We start from the raw sequence: 16,496 nt of genomic DNA on the forward strand, positions 1-16,496 counted from the left end.
TCCGCAAATCGATAACCTAAAGGAAAACAGTACAGGGAAAGAAGAGAAAAGGTCAGGTCACTGAGAAATAGGTAATAAAATCCTAGAAAATGTAATTTATCAGTAATAAAAAACCCACAGATAATAAAGACCTTTGGTGCCTACTAAACTGAAGTATGAATTATACCATTCTTTTTAACGAAAAAGTAACCTCAAAATTAAGAAACACCTAGCTGAATACATTTATACTTGAGCAGGTATCAGGAAAAGAATGGCAAATAAAAATAAATAGGAAAGGGCTTCCCTGGTGGCGCAGTGGTTGAGAATCTGCCTGCTAATGCAGGGGACACGGGTTCGAGCCCTGGTCTGGGAAGATCCCACATGCCGCGGAGCAACTAGGCCCATGAGCCACAACTACTGAGCCTGCGCGTCTGGAGCCTGTGCTCCGCAACAAGAGAGGCCACGATAGTGAGAGGCCCGCGCACCGCGATGAAGAGTGGCCCCCGCTTGCCGCAGCTAGAGGAAGCCCTCGCACAGAAACGAAGACCCAACACAGCCAAATAAATAAATAAATAAATAAATAAATTTTAAAAAAGCAAACAAAAATAAATAAATAAATAAATAAATAAATAAATAAATAAATAGGAAAATGTGGCTAGCCATTAAAATAAAAATTCCTTTCTCTGCAGTTCATTTAGAAAGTAACAAGGAAAAATAAAACATGACAAAGTTCTTAGGTCCTACTAACAGTTCACAATAAAGCAGTAGTTTTCTAGACAACTTCATTATTTCAAGAATTTGGAAAGGCAGAAGTCAGAACGATTTGTAACAGCTATTATGAAATCTAAGAACTTTTTAAGTCTGCTAAGCGAAGAGTCACTCAACTTAAAACAAATAACCACAGCACTGAACATTTCTGAGTGACCAGAAATAGAAAAGTGTCTTAATGAACTAGAGGAGGCTGTGAACATTGAACACAACACTCCAATGTTTACTCAAAAAGAAATCCTGTGCTGTTCAACACCAAATGGTACAGGAACTAATGTTTCTTATTCAAGTGGTAGTGTACACCTAAAGATAAGAATGAAGGCAGAGCTCCTGCATACGGAGGAGGCAGTGTGGGAACAGAGCTGGAAGCCAGCTCAGAGTCAGCTGTTTGACCTTGGGCAAGTTTAAGTTTCAGTTTCCTCATCTCTGAAATGGTCATAATAAAAATACCTATTAAGGGCTGTGAAATCAATTGTGCCGAGCAGAATACCAATGTAGTAAATGCTTGAAAAATGCAAGCAGCTATTGCCATTATGTTATTATAATTGGTAATATTTTGCTTATTCCAAAGAGGTGATGCCAGTAGTTCTCTGCTTTGAGTAGCTGAATACAATTTAAAAACATCAATTAAAAAAATTTTTTTGGATTGGTTGTAGCTTTATAAATACTATATACTATATACAAATTATGTTTAAACATACACAGTGTGATTATAAAACAATGAGGAAATTTTCCTCATATGACAAAAAGAAATGACTCATTTACTTTCATTTATTTATTTGCTCAGCAAGCATTTATTATTTTTTAGGTGCCTGACATTGCTAAGCAGTAGGGATGCAGTAGAATACAAGAAAGGCAGGCATTAAATAATTATAAAAATAAATATTTAAATTATATTGGTGAAAAGCCTAGGGGTCCTCATTGAAGGAAGAGTGGTGATGGGAATAAATAAAGTGATATTTAAACTGACACCTGACAGCTATGGGTAATTGGCTAGACCAGCGCTTCTCCTCCAATTTTATTCATTATCTCCCCCTACCAGAGAGAGCCTTTCTAGACTTTGTTTCCTAACTGCCCTCTGAAATTCTAATACCACAGATATACTGTATATCTATTTACATACTGCAGGAGCAATATTTTTTGCCCCTAACAGGCAATTCCTGGTCCTGGCTGGGGGGGTGGTCAACATCATCCGATCACGGGGAAGGAGACAAGTAGTCCAGACAGAGGGAAGTGCTTCTGTGAGGACCTTAAGTCCTACTGACTGGGAGACTATGATAAAACCATCTCCTAGCTCTTGTTGTTCAATAACAAATGAATCCAGTTTGGGACATGCTGAATGTGAGGACCATCTGAGACATTTAAGTAGAAAGAAATGTCAATAGGCAGGTGGATATCTGAGCATGGAGCAGACAGGAAAGGATAAGCCTACAAAGAAAGGAGATGAAGGATTAACCAGGGAGAGTAAAGGAAGAAAGTTATTTAAGAGAAGAAAAGAGTTACCAGGGTCATATGCTGCTGAGAGTTTAAGATGAGGACTGAAAAATGGCCCACAGGTGCAGTGAACTGCCAGTCCTGTGTCCTTACCTGCTGACAGGGATGAATGGAATAAATGCAACCCGTGAAGACCCATCTGCTCCTCTCCAAAACCTACACAGAATGAGAATCAGAAGAAAAGTCAGGTTGCTGATCTTATACAATAAAAGTAAACATACTGAAAAACATTTTTTCAAAAAAGTTGTTCTTACTTGCTTCTGACATTAAGGCTGACGACGTAAGTAAAATGAAAAATTCTCGATCTTCTAAGCATTTGATGATTGCCTTAAACATAAAATAGCAAGAAAGATTCAATTCCTCTCTCCTTCTCCCTCTACCACATTCTTCAGTGATTTTTAAGCTCATAAAAAGTTAAAGAAAAAAATTCTTGAAATGTCAGTATTTACGGGAATCAGGACAATTTTGTCCCCAGTATCAGAAACTGCAAGTTCCTTAGCATTCAAATAATCTTGGCCTCGTTAGGGCTACACATAATAAATAACTAGAACATCATGGGTTAGTTTTAGGATAGTGTTCAACTACATAACAAATCAATCAGAAACAACGTCTTTCATTTTTTTCATTGACATGTTGGACATTTCATACTGCTAAGTAGCCGCTCTGTTCCCATTCAGCCACTACAAATTCAAGGTCAATCAGACCTATGATTAACATGTTAAGCTCATTTTAATACAAAACATATCACAGAATCCTGGAACTAGAAAAACTGGAAGATACCATCCATTAAAAGAATCCTTTCTACAGCTTCCTAAGAGATGGGTAATAATTGGAAATAACATCATTAGGTCCCCCGGTTATAAGAAATGCAGACAAAAATAAATATTTCTTTTTTCCCTCTACCACACTCTTCAGTGGCATCTTCTGTCATTCTACATCACAGAGATAACAGCTCTTCTTCCCCATTAGTCACCATTTCAAAAGCCTATATACCCTTAACAAAGATAAAATTCAATGTCATACAATAATTTGTCAGTTAAAAAAACTGAATAAAATATACCACTTTATAAAGTGATAAAACATACTTCAAAAATTGACAGGTCATAAGCCTACAAATATGATAAATCAATAAATTATTCAACAACAACTCAAGTATGAAAAAAAGACTTCTTTTCTAATTATTTATTGGAACTAATTATGAGACTGAAACTTCACCCACAGGAACAATCACTATTGTGAGTCTCCATACATTTCTATCACAGCCCCTATGCATTGGTTGGTTTACATTTTTGTCTCCTACAGTCTTATAAGTTCCTTGATGGCAGGGACTATTTGTCTTTTTGCTTCTGGCACACAGTAAGCACTCAAGAAAGAAGTACTGAATAAATGTATCAACAGTTATATATACCCATATCTTTGGTATTTATCAGCAAACAGATGTAATTCTTGTTTTACATTTTTATCGATGTAAAGAGTAAAAGTGACAATAATTAGCTACATTATTCTGAATTTTAGTTTCGTAATATAGATGAAAGTAAAATCCTATATCTGCTTAAAACTGTACATTTCTTTATTCCAAAATATGTGCAAATAAAACAAATATGTAGTGTATCTTATTAGTCTCTCAAATTATGTGCTGAAAGGGCTATATAAAGTTCCTATTTTAACCTTTGTGGGGAAAAAAAAATCACAGAATCTTTGAAATATCTACTTCTAGCCTTTTCCATTTACACATAGAAAAATCCAGCCATACATGTCTTTACCACCTTTTTAAGAAGAGACCTTCCTCAGTACTGTTCTTAAAGTCCAGTGTTGTAGGTACAAGGGATATTTACTGCTCGTCCACTATACACCAGGCACCAAGATGTCAAAGATGCTTAAGACATGATACGTACCCTCAAGGAGCTCAATGTCTAGGTAGGGAGACCGATATTCATTATAAAATGAGGCAGGAAAAGCAGTCTGGAGCACTGAGAGGGAAGGACCTTATGTGATAAGTAATTTCTGTAAGTAATTAACACACAAACTGTGAAGTAAAGCTGGGCACCGAGTCTCCTGAGTTCAATACCAGAAGCACTCACAAGTAGGCCCTTCACTAATGCATTTTCTGAAAATATCTTTGAACTTTCTTCCTTTTAATTTCCAAATATAAAATGAACTACACTACTTCAAAAACACATAGCCTATAATCCCAGTCGGTATTCAGTGGTTATCTGCTCAGCATCCTGTGTCATCCACTGCATCTCCTTACTGCAGAATGGGGGGCACTGACCTCGCACCCAGTTCTGGAAGGTGGGCTCTGAGTGGCCTCAGCTAATCAGTGTGGGCCATTCCCTTTCCAGTTACTGTTGAGAGACATGCAGATGATGGAACTGGTCTAAGGACACAAGCCATGGTTTGGAGGACGGGTTCTCTCTGGATGCAAAAAGGAAGCACGCAGCCCTGACTGGCAGCATAGGACAGAACTATTGCACAGAGGAGGGAGAAGCTGAAAGAAAAAGAGTCCTGAGCAAACAGCACTTGAACTTGCTTTACCATCTAAAACTGAAAAGTAAGCCTATCAAAACTCTTTATTGTTTAAGCCAGTTTGAATTTCTGTTACGTGCAACTCAAGCATCTTACCTGACACTACTCCCAACGCAGCTCACATATCTATTCTGTTAATTTACTGGTTTCATGCTGTCTACTATGGGGATAAGTCTGTTGTGCCACTAAAGGGCTGAGCAGACTTGTTTGGTCACTTCCATCACTCACACCGTTTCCTTTGGGATGTTTGGGAATCACTCACTATAAGGTCAGCATCTACTCCTATCCTCAGACCGAGGAGCCCTGGTTAACATAGTGGAGAGGTCTTCGGATGTTACATATTTCTCAGCAGAATCGTGCTTTTTCTACACTATGAAAACAATAGAAGCAGCAACTTTTCTTTCTTTATACACCTATGTGTTGACAAGGTTCACTTTTAAAGAAATATCTCACAAATCAATCTCCTTTGATTAATGCAGAAATACTAGGGATCTACTCAATTCTTCCATCATAAAACAAAAACAACAACAAAAAAGGATTTGAGAAAAACTGTCCTCCTATACTTAAAACCAGGAGTATGAACTGACTAGTGAAACACAAAAAAAGTAAACTAAGATATAAAGGGGATGAATATGTTAGCCAATAAATATCATATCAATAAATATTAAATGATAAATATCCTCTTAAGGGAATTTCCTGGCGGTCCAGTGGTTAGGACTCGGCACTTTCATTGCTGTGGGTCCGGGTTTGACCCCTGGTCAGGGAACTAAGATCCTACAAACTGTGGGGCGCGACCAAAAAAAAAAAAATCCTTTTAAGCAAGCTAAAACAATTCAATCTAGGCAGAGCCAACTAATAAATAGATATCAATTTCTCAATTTAAGGAAAACATAATATTTTAAATTGATGATTCTTACCAATTGCTCCCTTTTAATGTACTCTGTTAGTTTATCTACTTTTTCCCCTTGCTTGTTGGACAGTTCCACCTCATACATATTGAAGCACATATCTTGGCAACAGACTGTGGAGAAAATCAGAAACACAGAACATTTCTTATTTTAAAATGCTATCGTGAAAAATTCTGTTTCTCCCTAGACCCACCGTGTGGCTGACAGGGTCGGTCTTGGTGCTCCGGCCTGGTGTCAGGCCTGAGCATCTGAGGTGGGAGAGCCGAGTTCAGGACACTGGACCACCAGAGACCACCTGGCCCCATGTAATATCAACCGGCAAGAGCTCTCCCAGAGATCTCCGTCACAACGCTAAGACCCTGCTCGACCCAATGGCCAGCAAACTCCAGGGCTGGACACCCCATGCCAAACAACTAGCAACACAGGAACACAACCCCACCCATTAGCAGAGAGGCTACCTAAAATCATACTAAGTTCAGAGACACCCCAAAACACACCACTGGATGCAGCCCTGCCCACCAGAAAGACAAGATCCAGCCCCACCCACCAGAACACAGGCACCAGTCCCCTCCACCAGGAAGGCTACACAAGTCACTGAACCAACCTTATCCACTGGGGGCAGACACCAAAAACAATGGGAACTATGAACCTGCAGCCTGTGAAAAGGAGATCCCAAACACAGTAAGTTAAGCACAATGGGAAAACAGAGAAATATGTAGCAGATGAAGGAGCAAGGTAAAAAACCATCAAACCAAACAAATGAAGAGGAAATAGGCAGTCTACCTGAAAAAGAATTCAGAGTAATGATAGGAAAGATGATCCAAAATCTTGGAAATAGGATGGAGAAGATACAAGAAACGTTTAACAAGGACCTAGAAGAACTAAAGAGCAAACAAACAATGATGAACAACACAATAAATGCAATTAAAAATTCTCAGGAAGGAAGCAATAGCAGAATAACTGAGGCAGAAGAATGGATAAGTGACCTGGAAGATAAAATAGTGGAAATAACTACCGCAGAGCAAAATAGAGAAAAAAGAATGAAAAGAACTGAGGACAGTCTCAGAGACCTCTGGGACAACATTAAACGCACCAACATTTCAATTATAGGGATCCCAGAAGAAGAAGAGAAAAAGAAAGGGTCTGAGAAAATATTTGAAGAGATTATAGTTGAAAACTTCCCTAACATGGGAAAAGAAATAGTCAGTCAAGTCCAGGAAGTGCAGAGTGTCCCATACAGGATAAATCCAAGGAGAAACACGCCAAGACACATATTAATCAAACTATCAAAAATTAAATACAGGGGCTTCCCTGGTGGCGCAGTGGTTGAGAATCTGCCTGCCAACGCAGGGGACATGGGTTCGAGCCCTGGTCTGGGAGGATTCCACATGCCACGGAGCAACTGGGCCCGTGAGCCACAACTACTGAGCCTGCGCGTCTGGAGCCTGTGCTCCGCAACAAGAGAGGCCGCGATAGTGAGAGGCCTGTGCACCGCGATGAAGAGTGGCCCCCGCTCACCACAACTAGAGAAAGCCCTCACACAGAAACGAAGACCCAGCACAGCCAAAAATAAATAAATAAATTTAAAAAAAAATTAAATACAAAGAAAAAATCTTAAAAGCAGCAAGGGAAAAGCAACAAATAACATACAAGGGAATTCCCATAAGGTTAACAGCTGATCTTTCAGCAGAAACTCTGCAAGCCAGAAGGGAGTGGCAGGACATATTTAAAGTGATGAAAGGGGAAAACCTACAACCAAGATTACTCTACCAGCAAGGATCTCATTCAGGTTCGACGGAGAAATTAAAACCTTTACAGACAAGCAAAAGCTAAGAGAATTCAGCACCACCAAACCAGCTTTACAACAAATGCTAAAGGAACTTCTCTAGGCAGGAAACACAAGAGAAGGAAAAGACCTACAATAACAAACCCAAAACAGTTAAGAAAATGGTACTAGGAACATACATATTGATAATTACCTTAAATGTAAATGGATTAAATGCTCCAACAAAAAGACATAGACTGGCTGAAGGGGTACAAAAACAAGACCCATTTGTATGCTGTCTACAAGAGACCCACTTCAGACCTAGGGACACATACAGACTGAAAGTGAGGGGATGGAAAAAGATATTCCATGCAAATGGAAATCAAAAGAAAGCTGGAGTAGCAATTCTCATATCAGACAAAATAAACTTTAAAATAAAGACTATTACAAGAGACAAAGAAGGACACTACATAATGATCAAGGGATCAATCCAAGAAGAAGATATAACAACTGTAAATATTATGCATCTGACATAGGAGCACCTCAATACACAAGGCAAATGCTAACAGCCATAAAAGGGGAAATCGACAGTAACACAATCATAGTAGGGGACTTTAACACTCCACTTTCACCAATGGACAAATCATCCAAAATGAAAATAAATAAGGAAACACAAGTTTTAAATGACACATTAAACAAGATGGACTTCACTGATATTTATAGGATATTCCATCCAAAAACAACAGAACACACTTTCTTCTCAAGTGCTCATGGAACATTCCCCAGGATACATCATATCTTGGGTCACAAATCAAGCCTTGGTAAATTTAAGAAAATTGAAATCATATCCAGTATCTTTTTCGATCACAACTTTATGAGACTAGATATCAATTACAGGAAAAAAACTCTAAAAAACACAAACACATGGAGGCTAAACAACATGCTACTAAATAACCAAGAGATCACTGAAGAAATCAAAGAGGAAATAAAAAAATACCTAGAGACAAATGACAATGAAAACACGACCCAAAACCTATGGGATGCAGCAAAAGTTCTAAGAGGGAAGTTTACAGCAATACAATCCTACCTCAAGAAACAAGAAAAATCTCAAATAAACAACCTAACCTTACACCTAAAGCAATTAGAGAAAGAAGAACAAAAAAACCCCCAAAGTTAGCAGATGGAAAGAAATCATAAAGATCAGATCAGAAATAAATGAAAAAGAAATGAAGGAAACAACAGCAAAGATCAATAAAACTAAAAGCTGGTTCTTTGAGAAGATAAACAAAATTGATAAACCATTAGTCAGGCTCATCAAGAAAAAAAGGGAGAAGACTCAAATCAACAGAATTAGAAATGAAAAAGGAGAACAACTGACACTGCAGAAATACAAAGTATCATAAGAGACTACTGGAAGCAACTATATGCCAATAAAATGGACAACCTGGAAGAAATGGACAAGTTCTTAGAAAAGCACAACCTTCTGAGAATGAACCAGGAAGAAACAGAAAATATAAACAGACCAATCACAAGTACTGAAATTGAAACTGTGATTAAAATTCTTCCAACAAACAAAAGGCCAGGACCAGATGGCTTCACAGGCAAATTCTATCAAACATTTAGAGAAGAGCTAACACCTATCCTTCTCAAACTCTTCCAAAATATAGCAGAGGGAGGAACACTCCCAAACTCATTCTACGAGCCCACCATCATCCTGATACCAAAACCAGACAAAGATGTCACAGAGAAAACTACAGGCCAATATCACTAATGAACATAGATGCAAAAACCCTCAACAAAATACTAGCAAACAGAATCCAAGAACACATTAAAAGGATCATACACCATGATCAAGTGGGGTTTATCCCAGGAATGCAAGGATTCTTCAATATACACAAAAAAATCAATGTGATACACCATATTAACAAATTGGAGGATAAAAATCATATGATAATCTCAATGGATGCAGAAAAAGCTTTTGAGAAAATTCAACACTCATTTATGATATAAACTCTCCACAAAGTAGGTAGAGAGGGAACCTCCCAGGAACTGAATCTCAGAGTTACTCTACACCTTTCACAAAAGACCTTTTAAGAATCACTTAAGGGAAAACAGAAGTAAGAGGGCAAGAGAGAGAGAGAGAGTGCACATGTGCGCGTGCATGTGTGTATGAAAGAAAGGGTGGAAAATAACTGAAACAAAGCTCAGGACATGCAGTGTACCATGACATGTGAACAGACCTTTGTGCTCCATGTAATTCTGTTTTCTAAAAGCAGCTTCTGGTAGTCTTTTTTTCAAAGACGACACTTTCATTACATACTTAAAATCTAGTTCATGTGGTCTAAAAAACAAAATAACAATATCATGTAATGTAATAAACACTAAAACTACACCTTCATAAGTTTTGGTTTTCTAATATAAAGCAAACAAAAATACTGTAACCACAAAAAATTCTTAAATCTATAAACTCCAGGTCAAATAATGTACATATTCGTAAATATTACAGATTTTTGAGTATGTGACCTCATAAACCATGGTCTGCAAATGTGTTCACATTTTCTGAATGCATGCATTTCCATTATAACCAAAATATCCAGACATGTGGAAGAATTATGCATATTGGAATGAGAATCTTCTAGAAATTACACTACGTAAGAGTTGAAAACTTTTGATAATATGGGACTGCCGACCATTCAGTGCCACAGGATGAACTGCAGCCAGACTTGCATCATTTCCCCTGACTACCTTTTCCTTCTTTAAAACTCATTTTGAAATACTTGTAGACTTACAGATGTCTCCTTTTCCCCCAAATACTTCTTAATGTGTACCCTTAAGAAAAACATTTCCTTATATAACCACAAAACAATTAGCAAAAATCAAGAAATTAACAATGATACAGGACAGTTTTTTAACCTACAGACCTTATTCAAATGTTGCCAACTGTCTCACTAAGGTCCCTTGTAACAAAAGAAGGTACTTTTTTCTGGCTCAGGATCCAATCCAGGATGCCACATTGCATTTACGTATGTCTCTTTAGTCTCCTTCAGTCTGCAACAGTCTCTTAGTCTTTCTTTATCTTCAGTGACCTTGATATTTCTGAATAATATAGACCATTTATTTTGCAGAATGTCCCTCAATCTGGGCATGTCTAACATTTCTTCCTGATTAGATTGGCAGGAGCACCACAGACTGATATCATGTTATTCTCTGTGCATCATATCAGGAAGCACATGATGTTTATTCCTCTCCTGGTGACATTAACTTAACCACTTAGCTAAGATGGTATCTGCAGCTTCTTCCATTGTAAAGTCCTTATTTTTTCCTTTGTGAGATATGTAAATACCATCAAACTTTCACCTACTATATCAAGCCTCCATTGATTATTATGATGTTGCCAAAATGTGATTTCCGAATTCCGTCACTCTTTCTATACCTATTAGTTGCACTCTATAGTGAGGAAGAACTTTCCCTTCTCTCCCATTTATTTATTCACAGAATTCGTAACTCGTAATTCTATGGGCTATAAATTCCCTCTCTCTTCTTAAAAAAGGCCAGTAGAAAGAAAATGATTTCTAATAGCACACCAGTTTTCATTTTATTTTTCAATTAAAGCATGTCTAACTTTCAACAGTTTTGGGTGCAAACTAAGAATAGATTAAACAAAAAGATATCACAAGATGCCCTTCACAGTTCTCTCTGCAGAAGCAAATACTTTAATTCATCATAATGTAAATACATGTAAAAGCTACTCTAATACTAGTCTAGGAAAATCATGTGAAAATTAAAAAACTAGATACTGCAAATCTTATAAAGACTCTAATAGAATTCAGTGGCTAGAATCTGTTGCATCTGTTATCTAGGCAAGTCCAATTTGTTTCTTGGGGAAAGTCAAACTTCTAGCATCAAGTAAATTAATTTAGCCTGAGAGATCATTTTCCCATAAATGGATTAAGATACTAAAATATAAAAAGTGATTTGTCAAAGATTATAAAACTAACTTATTTCAAGGCAACAGTCAGATTTAGATCTGAATTTAGGTCTCCTGTGTCATGGCCCTGTGCTCTATACATCTCCCCAAGAGTAATCTAAAACCAAGTACAGTTGCTGTATTTCACACCAGTGCCAACAAGCAAGACCTCAAAATGAGAATCAAAAAATTATACAAGCATCAGTAAAGGCACTCATTCGATACTTACAGTTGTTTTGGAACCACTGTACCGTAAGAGGACCAAAGAGTTATATCACACAGCAGACAGCCTTGAATAATTAATTTCCCTTTCCATGGAGAGATGAGAACTTAAGAAATGAGGGTAAGAAAGAAACTGATTATTTTATTTATGAACAAAACATTTACTTAAAGAAACAGCTAAAAGAACCAATTAAATAATTTCTTACCATTTTCTTTGAGTTCAAGTCTAGGGGGAAAAAAAGAGGCATTTTTTATAAGAGCAAATGAAAGAAATCCAGTAAAACAAAGTATGCACATAATTACTTACATGCTTTTATGATTATGAGCTGGTGCTGCCATCTTTTTAGGTTCCCTGTACTGAAAAGCTACAATCATATAAGGACAGATCTGTCTGGGTCGCTCAATAACAGTGCTGCCTGAAAGTTCGTAGAGGTAATACTGGAAGAAGCAAAATAAGTATTATCAGGGTAATACTACAGAATTCCACGTGCATCAAGTTTATTTCAACCCTACCCAACCCCAAAATTTAACTCATTAGATTTAGAAATGTACCTTAGAAATGATTTATTCCCAGGTGACTATACCTGACTCAGTTCAAAGGCGCGAAAATGACTTGTCTTGTGAGAAACCTTGTTAGTATTTGCAGCCACGTGGCAATCATAGCCAGAAGATGGGCTGGTATAGTTAGTTGTATAATTCTCAGACACAAACTTGACTTTTCCCTAGAATGAAAATATTAAGACTAATCAAATGTTTTCGAATAGCAATAATCTTACTCTAGGATTTATTTAAAAGTAGCCTAATAAAGATGTAGATGTGTTTTAACTAACAGTTAACTGTGTTAAGAACTATGGTTCTTAGAAAATTATCTTAAGGCCAAGAATAGTTTTAATTATCCATGAACCCCATTAAATTTGTACTTAACCCTTAAAATTAAAAAAATAAAATCTGATATGTTTGGGCATCTTTCTCAGGCAAGTGTCCACAGCTTTTATCACAGTATCAAAGGAGTACATGAATTACCCCAAATTTAGGAGAACCATTTCTTTAATAGAGAAATTATATAGCCCACCAAACAGATTAGCTATTCAATGACTATTATCATAAAAGATGACAAGTGAAATCTAAAATTTCAAAAGATGAGTTTCTAAACTGAAGTATTAAATTATAAAATAGTAAGCTACAGACCAAGATACTTCTATTACACCAGGACCTGGTAAACCAGCAAGGAGCAAATACACAGTAAAGCAGTTCACAGGCCAATGGCCCTGATTATTGAACAGCTGATAGTATTTTCCATTATGGATTTCTCTTTATCAAGGGCTACGTATCTCCCAGAAAAAGGAAAAAAAGAACTTTTAAGCTTATCATGCAATGAAAGATCACACAATGATTTTAAAAGCTGTCTTGAATAATATAATGACATATATGAAAAAAATGAAAATACACAAAATATATACCAAAATGAGGTGTGAAATAATAGGCAATTTTTATTTTATCTTTACAAGATGCATTACTTAAAATATATATATACACATATATTTGCAGCCACATGGCAATCATAGCCAGAATATGGGCTAGTATAGTTAGTTGTATAATTCTCAAACAAAAACTTGACTTCTCCCTAGAATGAAAATATTAAGACTAATCAAATGTCTTCAAATAGCAATAATCTTACTCTAGGATTTAAAAGTAGCCTAATAAAGAACATATATACATGTTTGCTGTTAATGTCCCGCCTCTTCATCAATATGACCACCAAAGGCAATACTAAGAAGACAAATAATATAAATGGTACTTCAGTGAGCAATCAAAACCTGTATCCTCTCCCCATCAAACAGCTTATGATGTTGGGCAGGGCTGACTTTTAAGCAGTAAAGTAAGCAAGACTGAGAGCATATAGGCAAAAACTAAACAGCAGTATCCACCAGACAGGGTGGGATACGGGGGCACGAAACCAATGGCGAGGCACAATCTGACATAAATAAAAAATGTTTGCTATCTGAGCTGACAGGCACGTCATCTGTGGCAGAACTACAGCACTTATCACAGAGCAGGAGAGGGAAGAGTAAGGGAGGGAAGCAGTGACTATGAGCCAATGCAATGCTACTTTCCCTCCAGTTCTTGGGGACAAATTTTGGAAAATGAAGAGTTCACACTCTTAAAAAAATCAGTAGTGTTAGGTTTATAACCAAAGAACTTAAGATAGTAGGAAAGCTAAAACAAAAGCAAAAACAAAATAAGACCACAGAATATGTCCTCAAAAAGCCCCCCAACCTCTAAAATAAGAGTTTTCCTACTATTTGAGTGAAAATTCTAATTGCGTGATTCCTTTATACTGGACTATTTAAGGGCATTTAAAAATTTCTGAGATCATCAGTTGCAGGTGCCCCATGAAACTGTGAACAAGGTCTCAATGTTTTAGGGATTAAAAAAATATATAAAGGTTTCTCATTTTGACAATTTAAATCGGACAATGAATGTTGCTTTCTAAATTCATCTCTTATAACTGAAATCACATTATTTTATAAGCAGCTACTTGTTTTCTGTTATTTACTATTTAAAAAGTGGCATTGCGGGACAGGGTGAGAGGAAAGCTTTTCACTGAATACCTGTTGTATTATTTTGAAGCTTTTTAAAAAAACATATTCATAGATCATCTATTAAATGAATTTTAAAAAAGCTTTGTCCTTAAAGGAAAGCAAAAAGCAGTTATTTTTTATGACTTTAGATAGCTGTCTTTGGCAAGGACTATGTGTAGCAAATGATCTGCCAAGAACATTGTCACAGACTGATAATCTTTCGTTTTTAAAAGAAAAATTACACAGAAGCACATTTAGGCTTTACCTTAATTAGATTAAAAATTACAACATAACCAGACTTCCCATGATACCAAGGTCTTGCATGAAGATAGTCTGAGTATTTGGAAATGTATACACCTATAAAAGTATAAAAATAGATTAATTTACACTTTAAAAAGATTGTTTACACATGGGTTACCTTTAACTGAACAAGACAACACAAAAGACAAATAAATGCTAACATTAAAAAACTATTTTGAAACTGCTTACCTTTTAAAAACTATTTGAGATATTCTAAAGGTATGGCAACATTAGAGCTAAGATACAATATATCTGTTTGACAACTAATTTTCTATTTGGGTACAGTAACTGAAAAGGGATAAGAGTATCACATTTTTGGAAAAGTCTTCGTGAGTCTGTTTTTTCTCCATGCAATCATTCAGTGAAAAGGCCTATGGTAATCTGATTCTCAAGTCATTTTTTGCAAAAAATCTCAGTAAGTACTCATATTTAAGAATGTGTGCTGAGGTCTACTACACGGCAGCTGTGTGCCAGGCAGCAGTGACACAAAGGGAAATACAACGAGGTCCTGCCTTCAAGCAGCTTATTCTGCTGGGCTGTGAATTCCAGGGAGGCAGGGGTTATATTTGTTTTGTTCACCACTATAGCCACATCACAGCCCACTGCAGCTTAATAGGGAAGTGAGTCTCAAGAGGCGAGAGACTCCTGTAAGTTACGACAGGAGAGGAGGATCCCCACACGGCAGCAGCACTGAGAATAAGGAGGAAAGGACACATTTCAGAGATATTCCTGAAGTATCTCTTTTGAAATATAAAAGACAATGGTGAGGACATGGATACAGCAGACAGAGCAGTAAACCTGTGGCCAGAAGATTGGGTTCCAGTTCCAGGTTTTTCACTTACTGCTAATAATAACCATGTGACTGAGGAGTAGGTCACTTAAGTGGACAGGATGGGCATGAGTCATAGATACATAAATCACAGGGTTCTCAGGAAGATTTAAAAAGATCCATAAACTTTTAAAACTACAATACACTACAGTAATACAAAGGATTACTTTCATACACAGAACTATCCATTTCTATTTGAGCCCAAAACTATAGAACACACACAGGCAGTAGTGCTATTTTATTATTACCCCCAGTACATGTGATGAAGAAGATTGTGTATTTATAGGAGCAATCCAGCCTCTATCTAGTCCACCACACTACTGAAGCCAGCCTCTCAAACATCAACAATAAACTCATGCGATTGCAGTAAAGCAGAAAAATGGCCTTAATTTTTAGAGATGTAAGCTGAGGTGTTTGCTTGTAATTCACTTTCACAATTTTCAGAAAAAAAAAACTTTTTTTAAAACAAATGAAGAGAATAATGGAAAACATTATCTGTTAAATGTAGGTGATAGGTATATTATACTATGCTCTCTATTTTTTCTATGTTAGCATTTTTCATAATGAAAAGAAGGGGGAGTTAAAAAGAGTAGGGGAGAAGAAAAAAAGGTTTTAGGTAAACTGTTATTGGGGTTATGAACTTATCCCCTTTCATGTCCTTTAGAAGAGCTGAATATAAGTTTAAAAAAACATTTGTTTTACACAGAGTTACCATATGAGCCAGCAATTCCACTCCTAGGTATAAACCCAACAGAAATGAAAAAACATGTCCACATAAAGACTTGTACAAGAATGTACATAGTAGCATTTTTTATAATAGCCAAAAAGTAGAAACAACCAAATGTCCATCAACTACTGAATGGAAAAAGAAAATGTGGTACAATGGAATATTATTCAGTCAAAAAAGGAATGAAGTATATGCTACAACATGGATGAATCTCAAAAACACTAAGCTAAATAAAAAAGTTAGTCACAAAAGGTCATACACGATTCCATCTACATGGAATGTCTGAAACAGGCCAATCCATAGGGGCAAAAAGTAGAGTACTGGTTGCTTAGGCTGGTGGGAGTGGGGAGTGACTGATGAAAATGGTCTAAAATTGATTGTGCTGATGGTTGCATATTCATTTTAGTGAATATGCTAAAAAAACTGTAT

General features: G+C 36.7%; 1 protein-coding gene across 6 annotated transcripts in view; it reads right to left on the bottom strand.

Annotated features, from left to right (window-relative positions):
• The window catches only part of TASOR2 (transcription activation suppressor family member 2), a 69,129-nt gene that overhangs the window by 27,161 nt on the left and 25,472 nt on the right, over window positions 1–16,496 (bottom strand). For 5 of the 6 annotated variants that reach the window (XM_059912198.1, XM_059912182.1, XM_059912181.1 and 2 more), the window contains exons 5-13: window positions 14,477–14,568; window positions 12,214–12,351; window positions 11,937–12,067; window positions 11,836–11,855; window positions 11,637–11,736; window positions 9,681–9,781; window positions 5,685–5,788; window positions 2,496–2,568; window positions 2,335–2,397 (exon numbers count right to left, since the gene is read on the bottom strand). In XM_059912198.1, the coding sequence (XP_059768181.1) occupies window positions 2,335–2,397; window positions 2,496–2,568; window positions 5,685–5,788; window positions 9,681–9,781; window positions 11,637–11,736; window positions 11,836–11,855; window positions 11,937–12,067; window positions 12,214–12,351; window positions 14,477–14,568 (822 nt within the window). Of the gene's footprint in view, window positions 1–2,334; window positions 2,398–2,495; window positions 2,569–5,684; window positions 5,789–9,680; window positions 9,782–10,361; window positions 10,946–11,636; window positions 11,737–11,835; window positions 11,856–11,936; window positions 12,068–12,213; window positions 12,352–14,476; window positions 14,569–16,496 lie in introns of those variants that run through there. The other variant, XM_059912207.1, reaches the window with a different exon arrangement.

This window comes from Balaenoptera ricei, chromosome 2 (genome assembly GCF_028023285.1).
Source record: "Balaenoptera ricei isolate mBalRic1 chromosome 2, mBalRic1.hap2, whole genome shotgun sequence".
In the NCBI taxonomy this organism is placed as follows: Eukaryota; Metazoa; Chordata; class Mammalia; order Artiodactyla; family Balaenopteridae; genus Balaenoptera; species Balaenoptera ricei.